The 27,350-nt window shown below is 42.4% G+C and overlaps 1 protein-coding gene across 1 annotated transcript in view; it reads left to right on the top strand.

Annotated features, from left to right (window-relative positions):
• Nucleotides 1-27,276, top strand: part of GRIN2B (glutamate ionotropic receptor NMDA type subunit 2B) — a 328,850-nt gene extending 301,574 nt beyond the window's left edge. The window contains exons 10-13 of the mRNA XM_056846002.1: nucleotides 10,828-10,988; nucleotides 14,251-14,438; nucleotides 18,284-18,522; nucleotides 25,084-27,276. Of these exons, the coding sequence (XP_056701980.1) occupies nucleotides 10,828-10,988; nucleotides 14,251-14,438; nucleotides 18,284-18,522; nucleotides 25,084-26,982 (2,487 nt within the window). The 3' untranslated portion in view covers nucleotides 26,983-27,276. The remainder of the gene's footprint in view (nucleotides 1-10,827; nucleotides 10,989-14,250; nucleotides 14,439-18,283; nucleotides 18,523-25,083) is intronic.
• The last annotated feature ends 74 nt before the right edge of the window (nucleotides 27,277-27,350 follow it).

Raw genomic sequence — 27,350 nt, 5'->3', positions numbered from 1 at the left:
GGTCTAGTAGCCAACTCTTAAATTCTTATGCAGCACCATTCTGGTGATTGAAGACTCGGTGTAGCCTAGCAACATGGTTCGTGTTGAGTCTCTATAGTAACTTGGATGTAACATGCTGTTCCGATCAGAGATCCAAATTATCAGAGTACAGGCTGTATAGCTCTAAATTACTAGCATTCTAGTGAATATGATTACATAGATTTGATTTGTGATTAGAGGCTCAGGAAAATTATTGCTGAGTCCTTCGTGCGCATTTTGCTGTCAATAGCTATATGTGAGGGAAGGTTCATCTGCGAACTGTATCCTTCCTTTGATTCCTCAAGAATCCCTATTTCTAAACATACTATTTTTTACTCCCTCTCAGAATTCCTTGGTAATTATTTCTGCACTTTTGGGTAACTCAGTGACACTACCATTTTTTTTTTTTTATGCCTGTTCTGTGATGATAATATGAGATGCAAACAATGATAAGCTGTCACAAAACATCTAGATGCCAAGCACATCACAGTTCAGAACCAAGTACCAAGACTATTCAAAAATAGTTTGATTATATTGCACCGTGTAAACTGTGCTCGAAAACCATAGGTTTGAACCCTTGCTGGTCAGATAAAGAGTTGTCCAAGTGGAATCTGTTCCAGGGGAACTGCTATTTGCCCAGTTGAGGAAACTTACATATAGCCATCAGTATATGTTGCAACCTAACTAGATGAGATGGTGTCCCCAAGTCTGCCCCAGGGACATGCCACCGTTTTGTAGTAGTGAGTTCCCACTGAGGATCTTCTTTTAACAGTCCCACAAGGGCCCAATTCTGGTTGAGACCATTGTGACATGGGGGGAGGAGGGGTTCCTGCCTGTCCTTGTGCTTTCCCAACTCAAAATGGTGCCAGGGCATATAAGCAAATTACGCCCCCACTGCCATTTTGGGTTAGAAAAGAGGCATGGGGGAAGGCAGGAACTCTTTCTCTTCCTTTGTGGTAGTGGTCCTAGCCAGAGTCAGGTCCCTGTGACGCTGTTAAAAGAAGTTTCCCAGTGGGAACTCACTACTGCAAAATGGAGGTATGTCCCTGGGGACGCTGTCTCATCTACATTGGCCCAAAGTTTCCACAATGGGCAAATTGCATCTTCCTAGGACCATTTCAAATCAGCAAAATGGCTTGGGGGCGGCTTAAGACCCCCACCACACACACCATACTGGAAATTAAGTTCTGAACACAGAACGCTCGGCTGACATCAGGCAGAAAGTTTTCATGTCAATCACATGGGGGACATTAGGACTTTATATGGTGTGAATTGGTCTAAGACACCCAAGTGATGCTGGCAGTTGGCATAGCATCAGCATGTCTTGTTTTATTTATCTGCACTTCTACTTTGCTGCTGAAGCACTGACGTAGAAATGGGAGAATTTCCAGAGCAGATGAGCCCTTTCGGTGCAGACGCTTCACTGAGCCCTTGCATGTCCCTGGCAGTTCACTTTCTAGAGGGGGCTCAGCCCAGACTTAGCACCAGCTGTGCAGTCTGTATGATTGACTTTGCATTACGAAAGCAGAGAAAAAGGTGTCTGTTTCTTCAGCAGGCTGCTCTTGTAAGAGAGTGCTTTACAATCTCTCTGTGCATTGGTCCTCTTTGTCAATGAGGATAATTGTATTTCCCAAAGTTTTGAAAGTAATGTGGAGAGTACAAATATAGGATGATGGAGGAACAAATATTAGAGAGATGCCAAGAGGAATTAAGAATAGAAACTACCTATAGGTCTATTTTTTGTTATTGCTAAACCATACTCTAGACCTAAAGACACAGACAATAGTTTTTCAAAGTGTTGAAACTGATATGATATTACGTGCACACCCAGTCCACCATTATTCTGGTAAATAGATTTTATATGTTTTTTTCCAAAACCTGCAAGCTCTGTTTCACCAGAAACGATGGTTTCCTTAAAATGCCAGTATGCACACAGACAGTTGTGTATCTCATGTACACTTTTAACCTTGCTTTGTTGTGTAGTGAAATAAAATGAGGGAAACACCTTAAAACTTGCTGGGAATTGCTGGGATTGTGCAAAGTCAGGGGAAAGAGTAGAAGCAAGACAGACAATCACAAAATCTAATTTTATAGTATTTTTAAAAATCAGTGTTTTTCCTGCAACCTTGAGGCGATACCTTGTAAAACAGGACTAATGTAAAAATGATATAAGAAGAATGAAAGCTGAACTTTGAAACTTCAGTATTCAGATGCCAGAAGAAGCTTCATAGTAAAATCAATATATCTAAGTAACGTGGTCCCATTTGTAGATACTTAAATCTGAAGACTGGAGCCGTGAACAGACAAGACATATTTCTACTAACTTGCAAAAAGCCCCAGGTTTTCAGAAAAATTCAAAATATTAAAAAAAAATACATTGGAGGAGTTAACACCCCCCCCATAATAGAAGTGGCACCTGTACCTTTAAGAAAGGTGTTCTCAGTGGCCACTATGGGGGAATACAAGGCAACCACAACATATTCAAACCTTGGTTTCTGTCAGTAAAAGATAGGGCAAAGGCCCCATTCAGGGCTATTTTGGCCTCCCAGTCTACTTCTGCTTACCTGCCTCCTGTCTTGGAGGGAGGACTTATTGGGGCCAACCCCAGCAGCCGCCACCGGGTAACTTGCTACCATGCAGTTTGCACTACTCTCTCAGGTATGGTGGTGGCTACTAGATGACTTGATGCTACGCGACCCACTGACTTGGCTGGATTTTTCCCAGGGAGAGGCTGCCAGGAGGAAGGAATGAAGGGAAGCTGAGAGCCAGTGTAGTGTAGTACTTAGTGTGTCAGACTAGGGCTTGGGAGACCCAGGTTCATCTCCCCACTCTGCCATGAAAGCTTGCTGGGTGACTTTGGGCCAGTCATGTTTTTTCAGCCTAATCTACCTCACAGGGTCGTGAGGATAAAATGGAGAAAGATTTAAACTGCTTTGGGTCCCGATTGGGGAGAAAGGTGGGATATAAATAAAGTAAATAAATAAAGCTAAAATGACTAAACTGAGGCTGTCGTATTTTGGTCACGTCATGAGACGACAAGAGTCACTGGAAAAGACCGCCATGATAGGAAAAGTTGAGGGCAGCAGGAAAAGAGGAAGTCCCAACAAGAGATGGATTGACTCAATAAAGGAAGCCACAGCCTTCAATTTGCAAGATCTGAGCAAGGCTGTCAGAGATAGGACATTTTGGAGGACTTTCATTCATAGGGTCGCCATGAGTCGGAAACGACTTGACGGCACTTAACACACACACACAAATAAATAATAAACAGCTGAAATCTGGGGGGAGACATATACAAGAAAGGTAGTTTGGTGAGTGGGAAGGAGAGAAGGAAAGGGGAAAGGACATGGAGGCTGCCAGGAGGAGAAAAACAGGACATAGTGTGGGGTAGGGGATACAGTGAAAATGAAGTTACCCCTGTAAATCCTTCTGGGTTTCCTACTTGTAGGTGGTATATTATCAGCAGCAATATCTAGAGCGTTTAATGGAGTGTACGGTATAGTAGAAATTGGCTGGCAGAGATATTAGATAAAGACATGGTGGATATTTTCCATCTCCAATTTCTATCATAAGCTAGACCCTGGAGGAAAGCCATACAGTGGCTTCTGGTTCACTGAGCAATGTGGCTGGATATCTTTGGACATTCAGCTCATCTTAGGGAATATAAATTATGGATGACAACATTTGGAAGATGAATTCTTTCTCACTCATACACTTTTGCATAGGCAGAGCTGGCTCTAGGTTTGTTTGGGCCCTCAGATGACAGAGTATTGGTTTGCCTTCCCTTTCCCCTGCCCATTTAATACCATCCATAGCTTAAGGTGGCTTGCAACAAATCCCAACTAAAATCAGATGAATGCAAATTAAATTAAAACAGCGGTTATAGTGGAGTTCCCTTTTTATTTGTGTTGTTGGTAGCAGTGCTTTCCATATCTGCATAACAGGCAGATCTTCAAGGACAGCTTTTTCCTCCACAAAGAAAGTTAGGAACAAGGTACTCACTCAAGTTCCTGATCTTAGGTTCATGTGGTAGAGATGGGTGTGTTCAAAACAACTTCCATTTATTGGCAATGAGATATAGGGATAGGAGCAGCTGATTTTAGGATAAAGGAACTCATGCAGTCAACAGTTCTAACTACCAAACAAAACGAAGGAGCAAGGACTCTACCCCATGAGACTAAACCAATACTCACCAACATCAGAGCGATGAACAGGCTGTTCCATTGAAATGCATACAATAAATACACAATAGTGTGGAGATGAGAAAGTTTGCTCATTGCGCCTCTCTCTGCCCTACATCTGTTAAAGGCGCAACAGCCATGACTGGGGGGTGGGGGAGTGTGAACTGAAGGGGGAAAAAAGAAAATGAAAAGCCTGCTAAAAGACACAAAAGGGAAAAAAAACTAGTCAAAATCGTGTGGCAAAGAAAGAAAAGAGAGAGAGTTCATATCTTCTCCCTAAGGCTACAGTCTTAAGCCTCTTTACTTAGGAATAAACTCAATTGAAATAATTGGATTTACTTCCCAGTATGTAGGACTGAGATGTAAACGTGCTACGATTAGGCAGACAGGAGGCATCTGTCATGTCTGTTGTTTACTTCTTCTTTTAAGAAGGTTGCGCTTAAAACTGGAAGTGTTAGAAGAACCTTGCCAAGGCTGCTGTTTATTTAAAATCTCTGCAGGAGCGTTAGAGGTTTTCATAGAGCAGGATGCATGTATATCAGAAGATGTAAATAGTATGAAAAATAAAGAAAACATTAAAATCCAGACCTGACTTTATTAATTTCTGCCTCATTCCCCTACTATGGTCACCTCATTCTTTTCCTCAGAGACAATGTTTGTGCCTGGCAGCCTATTGCCACACCCAGGTTGGAATAAGTGCGTTAAGGTAGAAAAAGGGCATCCAGCAGTAGTTTCAGTTGCTGTGATTAATGGCGGTTCCCAGCATACACCTAACCATGCCTGGCTACTAGGAGCCTCTCTGTCTCTCTCCCCTTTTCTTATTGAATACACATTCGTACCATGTAGCACCAAGCTATGCAAACAATAGGAAATGAACAGTAGAAGTAAGGCACACATTTTAGACATACTGGCAAATGTGTCAGATAAGTTTGTCGAGAGAGAGTTGCTGAATGCCAAGCACCTCTTCAGCCTGCTCATTTAAATCTGAGCTGCATGCCAGAGACAGGCCTGCAGCCCAGAGGTCTGTGTGCCCCACCAATCCCGGGATGGGCTGACCTCTGGGGTGGGCTTCGGGAAGTGGCTTGAGAGCTGACTGGCTGACAGCCAGTGCTTGGCCCAATTGCCCAAAGTCATTCTTGTTCCCCCCCTTCTACTCAGGCACAAGTACCCCCCCCCCCCATGACTGGGAGCCTGCCTTGTATTTGCCCCTACAATGATTTTTGATTAATGGATATTAAACAGGACCTTGTGAACAATGAATGCTCACTGTTTAATGTCTTTTAGCAAACTATTGTCCCCCACCCCCACCCCAGAGCTAGGAAAGAACATTAAAAAATAAAATTTCTATGGCAACTGGAAGAAAATATTTTCATTAGGAACCCTGTCATTATTAAGTTTGGTTAATACCTATGAAAGTTTAGTGAAATTTGAGAGAGGACTTTCAAAATAACTCAGTACTGATCCTTGTCAGAACACGTTAGAATTCAAACCCCCTTGCTAGGTTGCTATATCCAGTTTCAAGTAATTGTCCCCACTGACTACAACGCTGACTTGTAAAACAGTCACTCTTTGTTTTTTAGAAAAGTTGCCATCTCTTTATCATTGGCATCCACTTCAACTGTGTAATCCCCATTCTTTTCTATGTATGAAAGAGTAGCTACACTATATAATGGTGCTACACTTTTTGTCTCTGCAGCAGTGCTGGCTCAAGACTTCTTTGATATCTGTGGTGTGTTTTTTGTATGCATTACAATGGAACAGTTTGTTCCCCCACTCTGATATTTGCGTACATTGGTTTAGTCTCATGGGGTGGAGTCTCTGCTTCCTTCTGTTCGTTAGTTAAGATTGCAGAGTGCATGAGCTCCATTGTCCTGAAGTTACTTGCTCACATCCCTGTATCTCCTTGCCAATAAACGTGATTCTGAACACACTGGTCTCTGTGGTGTGAACCTAAGAGCAGGAATGTGAATGAGTACCCTATTCCTGACTTGCAAGCCAAAGAGAACATCATGATAACATATCCAGTAAATTGGGATTTTGGAAGATGCCAACTTTATGAGTCATACTATAACTTTCAGGCTTCCTTAACAAGCATATGTTCTTATACCTTTATCTTTATACCCTCTAAGAGAGCATCTTCCTTATGCTGTTTACCAGTAAGAGACCTTTGCTGCTCTGTTACACTATTACCTTTTGAGATAGCCCTGCACTTCAACCTTTGGGTTGAAGACACCTGGTCAGGATTGAGCAGGACCTGAGGATGTCATCAGTGATTCATCTTTTTTGTCACTTCCAACCTGTGGCGAAAGGAGAGGACTGCAGACTAGCTAACCACACTGGCCAAGAAGCCTCTTGAAGAGCAATAGGCCAGAACAAGCCATGTGACAAGGCCTAGCCCTTCAAAAGTCTTTCATGTTTCATGCAGCAGACTTGCCTTTGCCTCCAGCACCTAACTCTCATGACTAGGCTTGAGCTGGCTCCAGCAGCACCATGTCTTGATTATGCAGCCATCAATAGGGTTCTATGGCATTGAAGTCCCTCCCCTCTCCAAACCCTGCCCTCCTCAGGGCCCATACCCCAAATGTCCAGGTATTTCCCAACCTGGAGCTATCACCCCTAGCCATCAAAGGTTTTGGTTTTTTTCAGAGTGGGGGGAGGGTTACACTGCTTTCCTGGTCTTTTGCTAATAGTCCAAGTTCCACAGCACTAAAGAGACAAATGTGTTCCACAGGCTCTTTAAGGTACATTGCTCTTGTAGGTATTACAGGCTCAGAATGAATTCTTCCAGATCCCTAGTCATAGGGGGCAGAAATGAGGCTCTTCTCCAGAAAAACAAGTTTTCAGCTACAGAGAATAATTTCTCTGTAAAACTAAAGAATTCTTCTTTCTTCTGCCTCTTCTTTCATTCTTCAGGGCCCCATGGGTAGTTGAATGGCAGCTGGGCATCGATTCCCTTCAGTGTTAGAAATACAAAGTCTGTAGACCAGGGATGAATATTTATATATGTTCAGTCAAAGATCTCTGGGTTTGGGCATCATATAGATCCTTGCATTTAATTTTCACTTACTTCTGCACAGGACCATGGGGGAGGGGAGTTGCTGCAGGCTACAAAAGTAGTGTTGCAGCTGAATAATTACTCTGGTTGATGTTTTTAAAAGGTACTTTCCCAAGATCTAGATTCTACTTTCCTAAAGTGATGAATAATCTCCTCATCCAGGAATGTGTGTTGGCTGAAAATGTTGATATACATGGAAATTTTAATCTGTTCTTGGCTATTAGATTGGCAGTATAGATATGTGTTAAAGGCTATCATCAGTGTAAACACGTGATGAAAGTCCTCTTACTTAGGGATCATGGTCATATTCTGTACCACTCAATATGGCCATCATATGCCATTGGCAGCTGTGCAGAGTTGAGCACCCTCAAACGCCTATTAATTTCAGAATGCTTTATGGGCACATCGCCGTGCACATTGATTGCAGACATAGTTTGCTCTCATATGTTTTTAGTTTTGTCTTTTGGAAGAGAATTTTGGTTCTGTGATTAGCGGTGCAATCCTATGCAGAGTTACTTCAATCTACAAGCCCATTGACTTGCTCCTCAGTTTCTCATGTTAGATTTTTACTAAATGCTAGCCTATTCTTCAGCACACAAATTCCCAACCATCCATTTATGAGCAGTGCAGGCTGTTCTTAATTCACATTTATGTACTTCACAGAAAGTCTCTAACTAGCAAAGTTCTATGTACTAACAACCTTCCCAGATTTGTGACTTGCATATAAAAACACATGTAGCTCAGTCTATAGAGAGAGTCTACATGCACACAGGACAACTGGTGTTTTCTGCAGTAGATGATGATTTATACTGTTCATATATCTGCTATATTCATGTGTGAGAAATCAATAATGTGTGCATGTGTATGGGTGGCATAGGCATATAATTGTTTATTGAAATATCTGCTCAGATTTGACTGTTAGCAAATTTTCACTACCTGCTTTCACAGTGCTCCTAATGGCAAAAGGTGCTGCTTAGCTTTGCAGAAACCCTTACTGGAGCACTGGGATGAGGATTCTTCATTTACTTGATCTGCTTTGGTGTAATTTCCCCCTTTTACTGCCGGTTTTTAGCCCCCTGGGTGCCTTCTCAGCTTGCTTCCCCTCCTCCTTCTCATGTATGGATTTTAAGGAGTCTTCGTAATTGTCAGGGCTAAGGTTTACTGCTCATAAAACCCCAGAAAGCATTGATTGTGACTGGAGTAAACCAAGTAGCTTATAAAATCTTACAGCAATTCAGCCTAAAAGTTTTATGTAGGGTGCATTTTTAACAGGGGCAGTAGGGGTGAGGGGGGGTTTGCACCATGGCTTCCATGTAGTTTTCTGTTCTTTCCTCTATACCTCAGGAATCAGAGTTGCCAGAGAGAAATACAAATATAAGAGATCTGATCCCTGCTTGTGGCGATCCGTGGACCTAAATGTTGTTAAAAATAGCATAATTCATTACATTCTGAAATAAAGAACAGTTAAATGAAGGGACATGCCAGAAGTCCTAATTATATGTGGCTGTATTAAAGATCTAAAGAGCAAGGAGATTAGTATGCAGCTGCTCAGTGTACTAAATGAGGATGTGAGTTAGAACTGTAGAATCATCTCAATGAAGAGCAGCACTGGAAATGAATAGAGCCGTGCCCCCAAGATTGTGAAATGTCCTTCTCAGCAAGATTTGTGAATTTCCATCTGTGTTGACCGTTAGGAAAAGTATACAAGATATTTTAGTTTTAAGAAGTCATAATTTTAATCCCTTTCTTTCACATTCATTTCAGTTCATATTGCAGAACAGGAAAAATGCAGAAGAGGGCTACCTAGATGACTAAGGTGTTGGAGCACCTTTTCTCTGAGGATAGGCTAAAGAGACGGGGGCTTCTCCGTTAGAAAAAAGACAACTGACAGGAGACATGATGCTGGGGATAAATAAAGTGGATAAAGAGAACTTTTGCTCCCTCTCCCAAAATATTAGAACTTGGGAGCACACAATGAAGCTGATGGGCAATAGATTCAGCATGGATAAAGCAAAGTATTTCTGTTTTCACGGAGTAATTAATGGGTGGGATTCCCTGCCTGTGGATGTAGCGATGGTCACTACATGGGTGGCTTTAAAAGGGGATGAGACAGATTCACGGAGGGTAGGTCCTTCAGTGGCTACTGTCATGGTGACTAAAGAGAACCTCCACGGTCAGATGCAGCAACCCCCTGAATATTGCTTCTAGAAGGGAACATCAGGGAAAGGCATTGGCTTCTGTGCCCTGTCTGTTGAACTTCCAGGGCATCTGGTTTGCTGCTGTGTGAAACAGGACGCTGGACTAGATGGACCACTGTTCGTACCCAGCAGGGCTCTTCTTATGCTCTTAATATTATAATTTGTAATCTGTGATAAGTCATGTTCTTTCTTTTGTTCATAAAATGCTATAAAATTTGTTAGGAGACATGTCAACTACCCTGTGGGTTGTGTTTTTTTGTTTTGTTTTTTAGCTCAAGCCAGGCAATTTAAAATTTGCATAACTTAAAATGAACTATGTATGCAAACCATGTAGCATCAAGCTTCCAAACCATGCTGAGTGAACTCTGAAAACTGATTAGGTCAATTATGATGTAATATAGCAATTCTAGTTTTAGTTACATTATTACTTTTAAGATTTTATGATTATTCATGATTAGGCTGTTATTTTTATATCAGTTGTATTTTTATTTGTTTTCATCCATACTGGCTTTGGATCTTGAGTGGCGAATGTCTCTGCAAGCAAAATGCCCTTCATTCTTTGGTGGGAGGGGTGGCGAAGTCTCTGTTTTTGAGAAAGCGCCTCCTTTGGTCAAAGTCAGGGATTCCTGTTGGCGAAGGCTGGGAAGTTCAGTCTGGTGGGGGGGGGGGAGGTTTTCCTTTCACTGTGCTTGTCCTCAAGCTCATTGTTTTATTTTTTTCATAGGAGTGAATGAACCGCTTGCACAGAGAATGCAAAGGGGTACACTTCTGTCTGAACATCATTGAGTGTGATTTATGCCAGCTACTTGACTTTGGTTGCGCCACTAACCTCACCCATTGAGAATTGCCTGCTTCTATCTGTGTCCTGCCCCCCCCCCCCCCGCCAGTCCTGGATTGGCTAGCTTTTCTGGGACAAGGACAGTCATATCCAGAGATAATTAGAACAACATAGCAAAATTCTGCTAGTTGCAGAAGTATTTTTTCCTATGTGTCAATCATAACACCAATACTACCTTTGAAAGGAGTTATATGGGCATATATGTGGTTCCTTCATTCATTTTTTTTCCTGCTATAGTTTGGTTATCCAGAGTGATAGACTGTTTTTTAAACTGAGCAGCAGCTTCTTGCCTCCTTGGTAGTATGAAGTACTGTGATAAAGATATCAAAGAATGCAACCACTGCATGTATATTTCTCACCTGTGAAGACATACAGCTTCTTTAGATCATGTCCTGTATGCTTGGACCACTGGATCCTAGATGCCAGTGTATCATTAATATAAAACTGGACTAACCACTGACAACATTCTGGAGAGTCCAGTCCTCTCTCCTACAGTCACTGAAAGATCTTGAGAATATTTCTTCTTTCTTTCTCCAGTTCCAAAATCCAAATGCTTTCTCGCCACCTTTTCGCTTTGGGACAGTTCCTAATGGCAGTACAGAGAGGAACATCCGCAACAATTATGAACTGATGCATGCCTACATGGTTAAGTTCAACCAAAGATCAGTGCAAGATGCACTATCCTCACTGAAGACAGGGTGAGTGCCTCCTCCCAAATGTATCTAACCATTGATGAAAATCTGATTGTGTGGGGGAGCTCTCTTTCTTTGAGGAACTTTTTCCTGAGCATTCCTGGTAACTAAGAGTGATTCTTCTGCCTATTGCTATAATACATTTTTTTTCTGACAAACTGATCATGGCCTATGGAAACAATAAAGAGGGTTTGGCCCAAAATTCACCTAACCTTCTGTTTGCACAGTCATCTTGAAGGAACCCACCTATGGTATATAGTCAGTTGGGGACCTGAACCAGTATTATATAACTGCAGTTCAGAGTGTTATGATTGCTGCAGGAAAATACTAGGGTTACAGTGGTGTTTCCTGCAGCAAACATATTATTTGTGGACATAATATGTGAAGGTTCACAAATCTTTAAACATCTGTGTGCACACTTCTGAAAACCATGATTGGGTCAGGATTCTCAGGCAGGTATTTACCTATGTATGTGCATACATGTATGATGTCTGTTATGGGTGGATTCCAGTGCTTTATTTGAAAAACAGAACTGTCTTGTTTTGGATGTGGGGTGAGGCACAAAGCTTCATCACACAGAGCACACAGAGCCCTGCACATCAGATTGGGTAGAGGAAGGAAGAGAGAATCATCATGCGGGTACCATACTATGGAGTTCTGTGACAGCAACCTGTCAATGTAATGATGAATTGATGGAGAACTTTCAGAGTAGAACACTTATGTCTTCCTCTTTGCACCCACACTATGTTTTGCACACCACACCACTTTCAGGTCATGCACAAAATACCCTAGGAAAGGTTTATTGGCCAAAGCCTCCTTTAGCCTTCTTTGGCTTTTGATTAAATGCATAATCGACTTTTTGATTGGTCTGCAAAGGGAACTCCCTGTCCCTGAGAACCCCTAGATAATGGGTCCCAAATTTGCTAGCCTTGTCATCTTTTGCCGAACACAGATGCCATTTATGAGAAAGTCTGATCCACCTTCCAAGGTGGGAAGATGTGCTGAAGATTTAAGTGTTTATTCAGTAGTGTATTCAGTTAGTAAAGACTATTAAAATGTTTTGTGGGCTCATAACCTTTGTTGGATTACTTGCAGGGTTGGGAGGAGTTATTACCCACTAACTTTTAAGTTTGTTTTGTTTCTCCACATATATATTCATTTCGTTTGAGTTATCATTCGCATTGGTCCATTTCTTATCCTCTGATCTTAATTTGTATTTTCATGATCCCCCCCTTTAAAAATACTTTTCTTAGTATTTGAGGGGAAAAACTAAAGAATCTGGATAAAAATATGTTGTGTACTTGCACAAAAAGATCTTTAAAATAATGATAGAATAACAACTGTAAAATCATCACCAGAAGAATGCAAAAAGATAAACTTTTAAAAACAATAACAACTTGAAAAATCCCCCTTTCAAAAGTACAAATGTAAAATGTAAAACCTTATAGAAACAGAGAAAATGCAAAGCAGTTAAAAATTCCAGAACAAACCAAGAAAGGAGAATCGAACAGCACAATTCTTTTGAACCCTTCTACAAATATTGCAAAACAAAACCAATGAAAACTATTTTTAAGAGAACCAGAATGGATAAAAAGCTCCTTTCCCCGCAACTACAACTTCCCACGCAAAAGCAGAAAACACAAAATTACTTGAAATAATATTAAACAAAGTCCACTATGGGAAAACCAGTCCTGAAGATGTCCAGGCAGAGAAGAAGAAGAAGGATTTCTCAGGCTGGTAGCACAGCAGCAGGCAGCAGAAATCCAAAACAGAGACGTCCAGAGTAGCAGCCACACCAGCAGTCCAAAAATATCTAGCCCTGAAATGGTAAAGCTGCAGGGCTGTTTTTTATCCTCTTTGCCCATGCTCAGAGAGCCATGGAAGGCTGTGTGACAATCATCATGATTGGTTCCAGTGCTCTCCCTAAAGTCTGATCTCATTGCCTAGGAGAGCTGCCTCCCTCCCCCCCCCTCTCTCCCATTGCCCAGGAAACCTATAAAATAGAAGAAAAACAGACCTGGGAACCTTAAAATGCTAGCCCTAAATATTCAGGACCTAGTTACCAGTATTCAGAGAAACCTGAATATCGCTTTGGATACTTGAATATATCACATGAACACATGAAGCTGCCTTATACTGAACCAGACCGTCAAAGTCAGTATTGTCTACTCAGACTGGCAGCTGCTCTCCAGGGTCTCAGGTAGAGGTCTTTCATATCACCTACTTGCCTGGTCCCTTTAACTAGAGATGCCAGGGTTTGAACCTGGGACCTTCCGCATTCCAAACAAATGCTCTACCACTGAGCCACAGCCCCTTCCCAAATAAAAAAAATCCAATAAGATATTTTTCAGATATATAGTTGGACTGGAAATATGCAGATGCACATCCTTATTTGACTCCCATTTAAGTGGAAGTACGACAGAAAGGGTAACTGGGTAGACTAGAGGCTGTGTGTTGGCCTGAGACAAAATGGTGGAGGAGCAGAGGGTAAGCATGCTTGCAGTTTGGGATTTGCACTACAAAAACACCACTATGCAGTTCTTTGTACCCATGTAAAGAGGGGACTGTACACTATGTAACATGACAGAAGTATAGAAATAATTGAAGTAGAGCCTAGTTTGTGGTGTGAGCGGGAAAGCCACTCACAGAAACACAAGGCTGCAAAAATTGGCTGATAAGAATGTACCCTTGTTGTTATGAGCAATTTTTCTGATTCAGCACTGATTCTGTTCCTCAGTGTGAGGTTAGTGGGGCACTATAAAACAGAAGTTACTGCCCTCATAGGAAGACATAACTTGATCTCCTAACCACTTGTCATCTTTAAAAATGCCCATGGGACTCTTCATAAGAGCAGGGGTCCTGTCCAAATCTAATTTGAGTAATTACGTTTTGCTTAGTGCTATCTCTCCAGCTGTTTTGTTTTGAAATGGTCTGCTTTACAGCCTTAATTCACTGTGCCATTATTGGTAGACATGTTGCTGAACTGCTGCTGCACTCCTAGCCAGAGAAAGAATCGTTGTTTGGTAGAGAATGAAGCTGTTTGCATGGGCTTTAGAGTATCTATAGACTCTTTAGTTTGGAGACTGCTGTAGAAATGTGACGATGCTGTGATTAGTCTTTGTTATGTCATGCTACCTTAACTCTCCACAAATAATTCTTCCTGAAGCATGGCTTCCTTTTTTAATGGTTGCTGAGGACACACTTGAGTTGCACTTTGGTGGTACCTGATTTAGATTTGTACAAATTGTATCCTTACTGTCTTGTACAGGAAACTGGATGCTTTCATTTATGATGCAGCTGTGCTAAACTACATGGCCGGCAGAGATGAAGGTTGTAAGCTGGTGACCATTGGCAGTGGGAAGGTCTTTGCTTCAACGGGCTATGGCATTGCCATCCAGAAGAATTCTGGCTGGAAGCGGCAGGTGGATCTTGCAATCTTGCAGCTTTTTGGTGATGGTAAGTGACCTAAGTAGAATGTTTCAAAACTGGCAGATAGTGGCTTTGTCACTTTTCATTAATCAGTCAAAGGACATGGTTCTCTGCTTAATGGAAACTATGCTTTTAATGTATTAATGATAGCATTAAGGGGATATCTCTAAGAATTCACAGAGTTATGGCATCTGAGTGACAAAAGTTAGGGCATCTGAGCTTGCTTATCCAAAATTATCTGTATGCCTTTAAATGCAAACTGAACAATCATAGAAATCTTTGCAGATAAACATTTTTATTAGTTTTACCAGAACATACCAGTCTTGGAATAAATGTCAATGCAGTGTTATAAGAAATAATACTTGTAGCAGAAAGATTTAGGAATGAAATTTCAGTTAATTTTTCACTAAAATGAATCTGTCTGGGGACACCTCCCTCCCTGAACTACGGGCCTCCCGGACTTTTCCAGGAGTGGCACTGAAGGTGCCTGACTCCCCTTGGAGCGCTTCCACCATGCCCCAAGCCGTACAGACCCAGGGGGCATTGCTGCACTTACCTTCAGGTGACTCCTCAATGCCCCTGTCTTCAATGGCCTGGCAGGCTGCACCCTGTCCTCTAGCAGGCAGGTCCTCTGTGGCCCCACGCTCTGTGGGATTGTCTCTCTCAGCAACAATGGCGGGGAGTGGAAGGGACGCGACACTTTCTCTAAGGCTGACAGAGAGGAAGTGTCAGGAGACTGCCAGTAGCCTACAGCCAAAGCAGAGTGAGGAGGCAGGAACACCTCACGAGAAGCCCCACTGGGTGTCAGAGGAATGTGTTCCCCAACCAAAGCAGAGCAAGAAGGCAGGAGCACTGCATGAGAAGCCCCATTGGGTATCAGGGGAATATATTCCCCAGAGGAAGGTGGAAGCCAGGAATCCTGGAAGTGAGGGCAGACAACAAGGTAGGGCATGGCAAGGGATTGGACGAGGGGTTGGAAGATCCTCCTATGGAAAGAGGAGGATTATGGGAAGAGTAGGTCCATTAAACACTTCCCCTTTAAATAAGGACCAGAGCCAAGGCCAAGGAGGAAATGGGCTGTTACAGAGAACCTGCCAACCAGAGGTTGGAGCTGAGTGGATTTGCTATTCCCACCCATTTTGAGGCCGCTCACAAAGGTCCAGCTTGAGCCGGGGTGGGCTGCGATGGGACATGCCCAAGGACATGCCTTACTGAATCCTATTCTTTTATCTGCAGAAGGAGGTTTCCATTATTGGTGGTGGGGGGGGGGGCTTAAGCAATGGCAGATTGGGAATGGATAGTATTCCTTCCTGAAACTCTCCTCCCAGTCTACGTGTTAACTTTCCCCCCAGGAAATTGAAAACAAGTTTCATTTGTTCAGGTAAACAGCATCTAGAACAAAGAACTCCACAATTTAATTATTCATGGAGTAAAGAAGCATTTCCTTTTGCTGGTCTGTAGCTATCCCACATCAGCTTCACTGGACACCCCTGTGTTCTAGTATTATGGGAGAGGGAGAAAAAGCTCCCTCTGTCCACTTCCTTCACAGCATGCATAATTTTATAAACCTCTATCGTGTCCTCGCTTAGCCTTCATTTTTCTAAACTATAAAGTTCCAGACTTTTCAGCCTTTCCTCATAGGAAAAGTGCTCCAACTTTATGATCATCTTGGTTGTATTCTTAAGTGTTTACTTTCCTCTGTGGAAGATCTTTGGCACTGTTAGATTCCAGCATCAGAGTCAGCACCTTTAAAAGGGAGAAATAATAAAATCAGCTACAATATGCCTAACATCTGCATAAATAGGGACCCACACTAATGCATAACAGATTCTTTGTTTACCCTTTCTTATACATACAGGTATAAAATGTATATACACAAAATATACACAAGCATACATAGAAGACGCCTGTACATATGCTGATAAAATGTATATATACATTTTATCAGTATATGTACAGGCATCTTCTATGTATGCTTGTGTATATTTTAATACACCCCAACATGGTGCTCATGGGCACAATGGCACCCACAACATCTTTCCTAGCACCCACCAAGTGTTTTTATAAAGTGGGTGGGGCCAGGTGGGCCTCTCACCCAGCAAGGCTTCTGATTGGCCACTGGAGATCCAGCTGGCTGTGCAGATTAAAATAACATTTCAGTAGCATTGCTGGTTTTATTGTCACTCCTTTTTCAGAGTGCATTTTTAAAATTACCCCTCTCGGGCTCCCTCTGTGTGTGTGGCTCTGTGACCTGAAGCAACCATTTTGTGTTTGGTTTCACTTCCTGGGGCAGCCATTTCGTGGTTGTGCCCACAACCCTGTGTCAGAATCCCAAAGCTGCCCTTGCTCTGAGCCCCCCAAAGAATAGAGGGAAAGTATGCTTGGCCAGCCCTGAGCAGGACGTGCCAAGCCATGCGGCCAGGTGGGGTACAGCCAGACGCAGTAAAGGACAGGCTGCACACATCCTTCACTGTACCGGGCAGGGCAAGTCTGGGCTGGGCACCACCTTTTCTCTGCCTCTAGCTTGTGGAGGTGGAGACTTGCACCTGCCCCTCTCTCTGGGCCTGGGTGATGCCGGAGAAATGGGTGACCTCAGGCTGGAGGGGGGGGAGCAGACTATTGTCCCACTGGAATGGTGGCCTTAACGGCTAATCCACCCTCAGCTGAAATATTAGGGGGATCAAGTGTGGTTTAATTGTTATGTTAAATGCTATATTCAAACAAATTCAAAGCTTTATCTGGCAATTATTTTGATTGGAATAATACCTGTAAAGATTTAAAGAAAATGTAACGTACACTTCCTCTCAGTTGTTTAAGGGGAAAGAAAAACCTGAAGGCGTGGGAAATTATTGACACACTAATTTGAGCACGTTGAAAGAACTGTGCACGGCAGGCTGTGGACGTGGTTGTCCACTTACCTAGCAAAATTTAACTCTCGTCCACAGAGGTTACTGGGACACCTTAGTATTGAGACTCTCTGTGGCATCACTTACAGTACTTGTTAGTTCTGTATCAGATTGGTTATTACAGCATTGCTTCCACCATTGGAGGGGACATATAAATAATTTTTAGATTTTATGCAAACTAAGGAAGGAACTGAAACCCACAGCAACTCAGTAAGCACAGCACTCTGTAAAAGACTGGAGATGGAAACCTGAACAATAGATGATTCCTAATACATTAATTCCATTTGAGATACAAGGTTGTGATGTAACAGCTCCATTCTGTGATCCAGGCCAGTATTTTATTCTGTCCTTGATTCACCACATGCTAATTCATTGAGAGCCAGCGTGGTGTAGTGGTTAGAGTGTTGGACCAGGATCTAGGAGACCCTGTTTTGAATCCCCTGTTTGGAAGCTTGCTGGGTGACCTTGGACCAGTCAAACACTCTCAGCCTAACCTACCTCACAGGGTTGTTGGGAGGATAAAATGGATGAGAAGAGCATGGTGTAAGCTGCTTTGGATCCCCATTTTGGGGAAAGGTAGGGTATAAATGAAGTAAATAAATAAATAGAAATTCATTCCTCCCTGACCTGGAGGGCCCAGGCTAGCCTAATTTTGTCAGATCTCAGAAGCTAAGCAGGGTTGGCTCTGGTTAGTACTTGGATGGGAAACCACCAAGTCCAGGATTTCTATGCAGCAGCAGACAATGGCAAACCACCTCTGTTCGTCTTTTGCTTTGAAACCCTTATGGGGTTGCCATAAGTCACCTCTGACTTTCCACCAATTCAATCCAGAATGTATTCTTGGCTACAAGGGCAAAAAGGAAGTTCTTTGCAATAAGTCATTCAAGTAACTCTCCTTTTGTTCAAATTGCTACACTTGATTCTGACAAAAATGGTACTGGTATTCCTTTTCGCTTATTTTTATAGGAGAGATGGAGGAACTGGAAGCTCTCTGGCTCACTGGTATTTGTCATAATGAAAAGAATGAAGTAATGAGCAGCCAGCTGGATATAGATAACATGGCAGGTGTCTTCTATATGTTGGGTGCAGCCATGGCCCTCAGCCTCATCACCTTCATCGCCGAACATCTCTTTTACTGGCAGTTCCGCCACTGCTTCATGGGTGTCTGCTCTGGCAAGCCTGGTGTTGTCTTCTCTATCAGCAGGGTAAGTACTTACAGCCAAAGGGAAGAAAGAATGGGTGAAATCCTCACTTCATTACTGTGACTATTATTCCCACCCAAGCCAATGCTGTCTTATCTAGCAATGTTGACCATTATGCTTGCAAGCATCAAATGGGCTGTCATCATTTGCCAGATTTTATCATTTCTGCCCTTACTTGTGATAGAGAGGTGTATGGATAGGAGAGATCTTTTACAGAAGAATATGCACCTTTGAAAATATGGGAGAAAGCAAAAAAAAAGAAGAAGAAGTTTTTTTTAAGCATGATTAAGTTTCCCCCCCAACCGTGATCATATAACTAAAAAGCTCAAAAAGGAACTGTGCCGTTTTTTACTTCAAGATGGAGTTTTGTGAAAAGCTCTGTAAAAGTCATGACTTTTATATGAGTGTTTTTAGTGTTCCTGAGTAGATTTTACTGAAGGATAAAAAGGGCATTTCTGCCTAAAGCTTTTCCCCTGGCATGTAATTTCTGTGAATTCTTTTTTGCTTCAGTTATAAATATGGTTGAATCCCCAATTGCTTTTTCTTTCTCTTTCATCATCTCACACTTCTGAATTTGGCTCTTTTTCTGTCCTGCAGATCATACTTTTGCATCCTGATATCATAATACATGAGTTCTGATAGAATTTAGTTCGTTACTGAATCGTGTTTGATCTGAAGGCATGCACACACAATGGGCTTTTATTGTCAACTGTGGTAAATGCGTACAAGAGGGCTCATTCCTGTGTCCTGGCCAGCACTGGGAGAATCTTCTTAACTGCACAAGGCTGCAAAGCTGGATCACAGCCAATTTTAGTACATTCTGTGATGCTGCTTTCAAGATTTAGAGGCTTAGTGTGAAGCAATCTTTCACATAATAAATTCACTACTGTGATTCTTTCTCAGATCAAAGATGACTTGGAGATAGAGAAACTTCTTTACTCCTTTTTTTAAAAAATTACAAGGATATTTATTTGTTCATTTTTAAATGTTATTTTGCTTAATACAAGTTAGTCTGTTCATGATGAAATCATGATCTGTGTCTAGGATATCTTTAAAATGCTGAATACTGGGATGAGGAAAAAATCAAATTCAGATATTGGGGGGGAAATTTTTTTGTCAGAATCTTGGGAAAAACACTAGAACATAAGGCCTAGTGTGTGTGTTAAGTGCCATCAAGTCGCTTCCGGCTCACGCTGACCCTATGAATCTTCCAAAACATCCTATTGTTAACAGTAGGGTTGTGCATATTGATAAACCTGAACCGAAAATAAACCCGAAATTGGCCGTTTCGGTAATTTTCAGGGTTTGGGTTTACTGAACACCAAAACCTGGGGATAAAGCCAAAGCTGAATAGGTGATTCCTGACAAACCGAATAGGCATTCAGCTTTTGGGGTTCAGCTATTTTTCTTTGCTCAGAGGCACGACTCTGTGCTTTCTCCCCTTTTTCTTTCTTTTTTTTGACTGGTTTTGTTACGGGGCTCTTTTGAGGTCAGGGTCATGTAATCAGAGCCAACTTGGCCTGACCAACTGATAGCAGCTCTGCACTTTAAAATATAGGGCTCACCCAGTCTGGAGAACGTTAGTTTCTATCAGCTGCTCATGGGATTTCTGAAGAAGACTCCCTTACCCACACAGATGAGCAATCTCCTTAACATGAGCTGCCTTGGTCATGACTTCGGCTGGCTCCAATATCGTTTCCCCACACTGTGCATCTCTTGGAATCAGATTTTTCATGACCACAATAAAGGACTGTTCACAGTGGAATCATTTGCCACCAAAAGAAATGTTTTCCTTGCCTTATTTTTCTTGCATTTAAGCCCTTTCCCTCCATTTGGGAGCTCATTTGCATGGATATATCATGCAAAGTGATCCAGAAATGAAGGCAGCCCCCAGACTTTGAAGCGCCAACCTGGAATCAGCTCTTTCTGCCAGTCCTCGGCAACGCTGAACTTTTGAACCTGAAAACCGATGGACAGCTCAGCTCAGAAATGCCAGCAGGATGGGGGTGACCCCTTTGTGGGCCCATAAAATTGGCCCCCCTGTCCCTAAGTTCACCAAACTTAGGTGACCATCTAAGGAGAGTCTCTTGCAGCCACACTGCAAATTTGGGGACTCTATCTCCAAAATGCCCCCTCGGGAGCTTAAAAAAATCCCCATAGACTGTAATGGGCTTGAATTTTTTGGTAAGCTTGAAAGTAAGCCGAATACAAATTTACCGATGTGGGTATTTGGCTTATTTCAGGTTTACTGAAACAATCGGGCCCAATAAACCCGAACCCAAAATTTATCAAAAAAATTTTTTTGCACAACCCTAGTTAACAGCCTTGTTTAGGTCTTGCAAACTGAGGGCTGTGGCTTCCCTTATAGAGTCAATCCATCTCGTTTTGGGTCTTTCTGCTGCCTTCAACTTTTCCTAGCATTATTGTCTTTTCCAGTGAGTCTTGTCTTCTCATAATGTGAACGAGGTTATTTTGGCTTCTGGGGAGAGTTCAGACTTGATTTGATCTAGAACCTACTTATTTGTTTTTTTAGCAGTCTGTGGCATCTGTAAAACTCTCTCTAACAACACATTTCAAATGAATCCACTTTCTTCCTGTCAGCTTTCTTCATTGTCCAACTTTCACACCAATACATAGTAATGGGGAATACGATAGTATGAATTATCTTGATCAAGTCAAGTCAAGTTTTATTTCGATACAATATCAGCTCTAGGTAAAAATCAAATTTAGGTTAACAAATTATCTTGATCTTGGTATCCAGTGACAAATCCTTACATATCAAAATATTGTCAGTCTCCTTCTTGGCTGCCCTTCCCCCATCTCAAGCTCCTTATGATTTCTTGGTTGCAGTCTCTCTTTTGGTTGATGATTGATCCAAGGAATAGAGAACCTTCAATAATTTCCATTTCTTCATTGTCAACCTTGTATAATTCCCCTGTAGTCATTACTTATGTCTTCTTGATTTTCAGCTGTGATCTTGTTTTGGCACTTTGTGCTTTAACCTTCATCAGTAGTTGTTTCAAGTTTTCACTGTTTTCGGCAAGTAATGTGGTATCATCTGCATATTTCAAATTTTAATGTTCATTCCACCAGTTTCCACGGCACCTCCATCTAAATCTAATCAAACTTTCCTTATGGTATGTTCTGCATATAGATAGAACAGATAGGGAGATAAAATACATCCTTGTCTGACACCTTTGCCAACTGGAAATCATTCTTTTTCTCCATATTCAGTCCTAACAGTAGCCTCTTGTCCTGAGTACAGTCTGCGAATCAAAACAATGATCTCTAGTTCCTTTTCCTTTTTTTAATCTAACCTGAAAATTTTCTTGTTCCATATATATGGTAACAGTCTTTCTTGTAAATTTTTGAGCATCACTTTACTCATGTGGGAAATTAATGCAACACTAGTCTGTGGGGCATTGCTTTGTTCCCCATATTATTTGTTATATTCTTGTTAAGGTTTTGATGGAATCAATTTTTGGCTTGAAATACCTCTGTTACTATCCCATCTACTCCTGGTGATTTTTCCCCCTCCCAATTGCATTCAGTGCAGCTTTCACTTCACTTTCTAAAACTGTAGGTTCCTCTTCAAAAGTTTGTTTTTTCTTTGAAGGAATATGCCATCCTTCCATCCTTTCTGTATAGTTCTTCAGTGTATTGTTCCCATCTTTTCTTTATTTTGTCTGTTCAGTTAATGTATTTCTGTGTTGATCTTTCAGCATGCCTAAGTGTGCTTTAAATTTCCCTTTGATTTCTTGGATCATGTGGATCTCTTGTTATCTCTTTTTTGTTCTTCTCTTTCTTTGCACTTCACACTGGTTATTATAATAGTTCTCTTTGTCTTTAAATTCACACTGTTGAATGTAGACTTCTGAATGTAGACTTTTGACTCTGTTTCTGTCACCTTTTACTTTTGCTTCTCTTCTTTTTAGCAATTAAGAGTTTCATGTGTCATTCATCACAGCTTTTCATTTATTTTGGCTACAAGAATTGTCTTTGTGCATTCTTCCTTGATAATATCTCTGGTTTCAACTCATAGTTCTTCCAGTTCACATACACATGAACTCAGTAATGCAAATCTGTTCTTTACATGGTCTTTAAAATCTTCAGGAATGTTGTTTAGGTTATATTTTGGCATTATGAAGGTTTTGGTGTTTTTCCCCCCAGCTTTATTCTAATTGTCAATATTAATAGAGCTTCTCTATCTTGTACTTCCGATTATGTAATGCCTCTGTGTCTGACATAATGCCTTTTTTATTAAGTGACAGGGATCCCAAGGCTACATTGTCAGTGGCAAGGTTTATTTCAGTCCTTATATCCCTCAAACATTAGATTTAAAATTATGCTGCTCAAGATCAATGGGATAAAGGAAAGGTAATTTATTTGATTTCTGTATTGGCCATCTGAGGATGTCCATGTATACAATCATCTGTTTGGTTGCCTGAAACACGTGTTTGCAACAAACAAATTGTTGTCTTCACAGAATTCCGTGAGTCACTCTCCTGCTTTATTTATGCTCCTAGCCCAACTTTTACAACAATATTTGATTCTGCTTTCTTTCCCACTTTTGAATTCTAGTCACCTATGATTATCAGCACATCTTGTTTAGGTGTGTGATCACTTTCTTCCTTGACACTTGCATAAAGCTATCAGTTTCTTCCTCATCAGTATCTATAGATGGGTCATAAACTTGAATGATAGTTATGTTGATAGGATTTCCATGGCTGATTGATATTACTCAGTCAGACTTTGCGTTATAGCCTCTGATTGTTTGTGCTTCATCTTGCCTCACTATTAGAGGAACTGCATTTCTTCTGTGTTTGTCATTTCCATAGTAAAACACTTTCTAATTTTCTGACTGAAAATGTTCTAATCCAGTCCACATTTACATTTGTATCTTGCCTTTATTCCATGAGACTCAGTGTGGTGTAGTGGCTATAGTGTTGTACTAGGACATAGGAGACCCAGGTTCAGATCCCCACTACTGCCACCCAGCCATACAGAAGCAAAAGCTACATACTGACCTAATCCTTGGGGGATGCCAAAAACTGAACAGATCTCTAGATTTATTGCAGTGTTATATTGGAGAGTTAGCGTGTCATAATGATTAGAGTGTCAAACTAGGACCAGGGGGACCTGTATTCAAATCTCCATCCTTCTTTGAAACTCAGGGTCAAACCAAACTAAAATGCCATTGAGGCAAACATATAGGTACTGATGTGGAATCCCAGAGTGGCAAACAGCAGCTCCCCAGGGCCATCTCAGATTGGGAAAATGGTTCAGAGGAAGGCTTAACCTCCCCTTTCCTTGTGTTGCAGTCCTGATCAAAATCAGGGTATGAAGGTTTCCTGGGGCTAGATGCCACGCCAGAGGATTTTTCTTCACCATTTCCCACCTTCCCCACTACGTATGTACATAAGTGCCGTCAAGTCACAACCAACTTATGGCGACCCCAGCAAGGGGCTTTCAAGGCAAGTGAGAAGCAGAGGTGGTTTTGCATTGCCTTCCTCTGCAGAGCCTTCCTTTGTTGTCTCTCATCCAAGTACTGACCCTGCTTAGCTTTCGACAGCTGACAAGATTGTGTTATACCTGCTGCCTTCACCAGGGAATTTAATCAGATTATCCAGAACCTCTTTTAAAGTGTCCTGGAGATCAACTCGAGGCTTGAGTATAAACCTACCTTGGATTGATAACTGAGGGATGAGGTAAACTGACAGGGACAAGATGGCTTACTTCTCAAAGAAACAAGAGTGAAGTTTATTAAACAGAAACACACAAACTGAGGTAAATCTTCATTGAGAACATGTGGGATGTCAGGATTTGAACATTACATACCCAAGGAAAAGAAAATCTATTCCCAGGCAGGTTTTTTCTGCTGAAAAAAATGACCAACAATTATCCCTATGCTGCCTTTACATACTCCCCTGATAAAACTAAACCTTCACCAAATGTTCCTCTCTTTGTCCCAACTTCCACCAGTCTAAAACTCTAGTTGTCAGATCTTAACCCTGTTTCCCAGCACACAGCTCCTATTGACTGGTTCAGAGAACAACTCTCATTGGCTCCTGTGTTGCTGGGAGAATTTCATTGTCCCCCACCCCCATGTGTAATTTTTAAAGAAAAGATGCTGGGAGCTCCATTCATAGAATTCCCAGTGCTTGACTGGTTTAGCCCTCATTGAATGACTTGAGCTGGTTGCTGTGTCCCAGCCTAACCTATTTCAGAGAGCTGGGAAGACAAGATGGTGCTGGGTGTGTCTGTGTGCATGCGTGTGTTTAGACAACCCTGAGCTCATTGGAGAAAGGGCAAGGTAAAAACCAAATAATAAATATAAAGATGAAGAAAAAAGGGCAAAACTACAGAGGGCAAAGAGGAAAATATACAAAATGTATAAGGAAGTCTCTAGTGCCAGCAGGACTGTTATATTACCTAATGATATCATAATGTTCACTATAGAACTCTATTTAACCTGGGGGGAGAGATTTCTTGTTACTCCTTCTATTTCAGTGTTTAAAGCCTGTAACTTGTCTGTTGACCTCTTCTTGTTTTGTTTTGTTGCAGGGTATTTACAGCTGCATCCATGGAGTGGCTATTGAAGACCACCATTCTTCTATGAATTCCCCCACAGCCACCATGAACAATACACATTCTAACATTTTGCGCCTGCTTCGTACTGCAAAGAACATGGCAAACCTTTCAGGTGTCAATGGCTCACCACAAAGTGCCCTGGATTTCATCCGCCGTGAATCATCTGTCTATGATATCTCTGAACACCGCCGCAGCTTCACTCATTCTGACTGCAAGTCTTATAACAACCCCCCCTGTGAGGAGAATCTTTTCAGTGATTACATTAGTGAGGTAGAAAGGACCTTTGGCAATCTACAACTAAAGGAAAGTAATGTTTATCAAGACCATTATCACCACCATCATCGCCCCCATAGCATAGGTAGTGCCAGCTCCATTGATGGACTGTATGACTGTGATAATCCACCCTTCTCTGCACAGCCTCGGCCTCTTAGCAAGAAGCCATTAGATATTGGTTTGCCACCGGCCAAACATGGCCAGCTAGGTGACCTCTATGGCAAGTTATCTTTCAAGAGCGACCGATACAGTGGTGGAGGGGCACATGATGATTTGATCCGCTCAGATGTCTCAGACATATCCACTCATACAGTGACTTATGGCAACATTGAAGGTAATGCTGCAAAGAGGAGAAAACAGCAGTACAAGGATAGTCTAAAGAAGCGCCCAGCCTCAGCCAAGTCACGGAGAGAGTTTGATGAAATTGAACTGGCCTATCGTCGGCGTCCCCGTTCCCCTGACCATAAGCGCTATTTCAGGGACAAGGAAGGGCTAAGGGACTTCTATTTGGACCAGTTCCGGGCAAAGGAGAACTCACCACACTGGGAACATGTGGATCTGACTGATATCTATAAAGAGCGGGGAGATGACTTCAAGCGTGACACTATAGGGGGAGTAGGGACGTGTACTAATAGAACCCACCACAAACACGGGTCAGGGGACTTTGGAGCAAACAATGAGCACAAGCACAGTGTTGTGAGTGGGGTACCTGCACCATGGGAAAAAAACCTCACTAATCTTGATTGGGAGGAACGGCCAGGGGCAAATTATTGCCGTAGTTGTCCATCTAAGCTGCATAACTATACTCCGACTGTCGTGGGACAGAACTCCACCCGCCAGCCATGCATCCGGTGTGAGGCCTGCAAGAAGGCAGGCAATCTCTATGACATCAGTGAGGACAACTCCCTCCAAGAGCTGGATCAGCCATCTGCTCCTGTGCAAGTGGCAACCAGCACCTCCACCACCAAGTATCCTCAGAGCCCTTCCAACTCCGCCTCCAAGGTGCAGAAGAAGAATCGCAACAAGCTCCGCCGGCAGCATTCATACGACACATTTGTGGATCTGCAAAAGGAAGATGCTTCCCTGGCCCCCCGCAGTGTGAGCCTGAAGGACAAGGGTCGCTTTTTGGAGGGAAGTCCCTATGCCCATATGTTTGAGATGCCAGCAAGTGAATCCACCTTTGTCAACAACAAGTCCTCAGTGCCCGCCACCAGCCACCATCACCACAACAATCCTGGCATTGGTGGTGGTTACATGCTCAGCAAGTCGCTCTACCCTGACCGGGTCACTCAAAACCCTTTCATCCCCACGTTTGGTGATGACCAGTGCTTGCTCCACGGCAGCAAATCCTATTTCTTCAGGCAGCCTGTGGTGGCAGGAGGGCCCAAGGTGAGGCCAGACTTCCGAGCCATTGTCACCACCAACAAGCCGGTGGTCTCAGCCCTTCACGGGGCTGTGCCAGCCCGTTTCCAGAAGGACATCTGTATAGGGAACCAGTCCAACCCCTGTGTGCCTAACAACAAAAACCCCAGGGCTTTCAATGGCTCCAGCAACGGGCATGTTTATGAGAAACTTTCTAGTATTGAGTCTGATGTCTGAGTGATGGGGAAGAGCATGGGAGGGGCTGGTGCAGGAAATGTGGAGCGTGGGAGGGTCAGGTGGTGGGTTCAGACCTAATTCCCATTTGCTACTCTTCTGCTATTGTTTTTTTCATTGTGGAATACTGGAGTTCTGCTTAGGCAGTGCAGTCGAGAAGTGCCACCTCTTTCTCTCCCCGCTCTCCCGCCCATTTATCTCTTTTCATTTCCCCACTCATAGTTCTATTCCTGGCCATCACATGTCAAAGCGTAGTAGCTTAGCTTGTGTTTTCACTGTTGGAAAGGCAGGGCATATTTGAAGCGAGGTCAACACATGAGTGGGGGCAATGGCCATGGATTTTGGTGTTTTCTTAGCACCAAACAGTGAGG

Source organism: Euleptes europaea, chromosome 3 (assembly GCF_029931775.1).
Source record: "Euleptes europaea isolate rEulEur1 chromosome 3, rEulEur1.hap1, whole genome shotgun sequence".
Classification (NCBI taxonomy): Eukaryota; Metazoa; Chordata; class Lepidosauria; order Squamata; family Sphaerodactylidae; genus Euleptes; species Euleptes europaea.
Note: the sequence above shows the minus strand (reverse complement) of the source record. Positions and strands in the feature narration are given on the sequence as shown.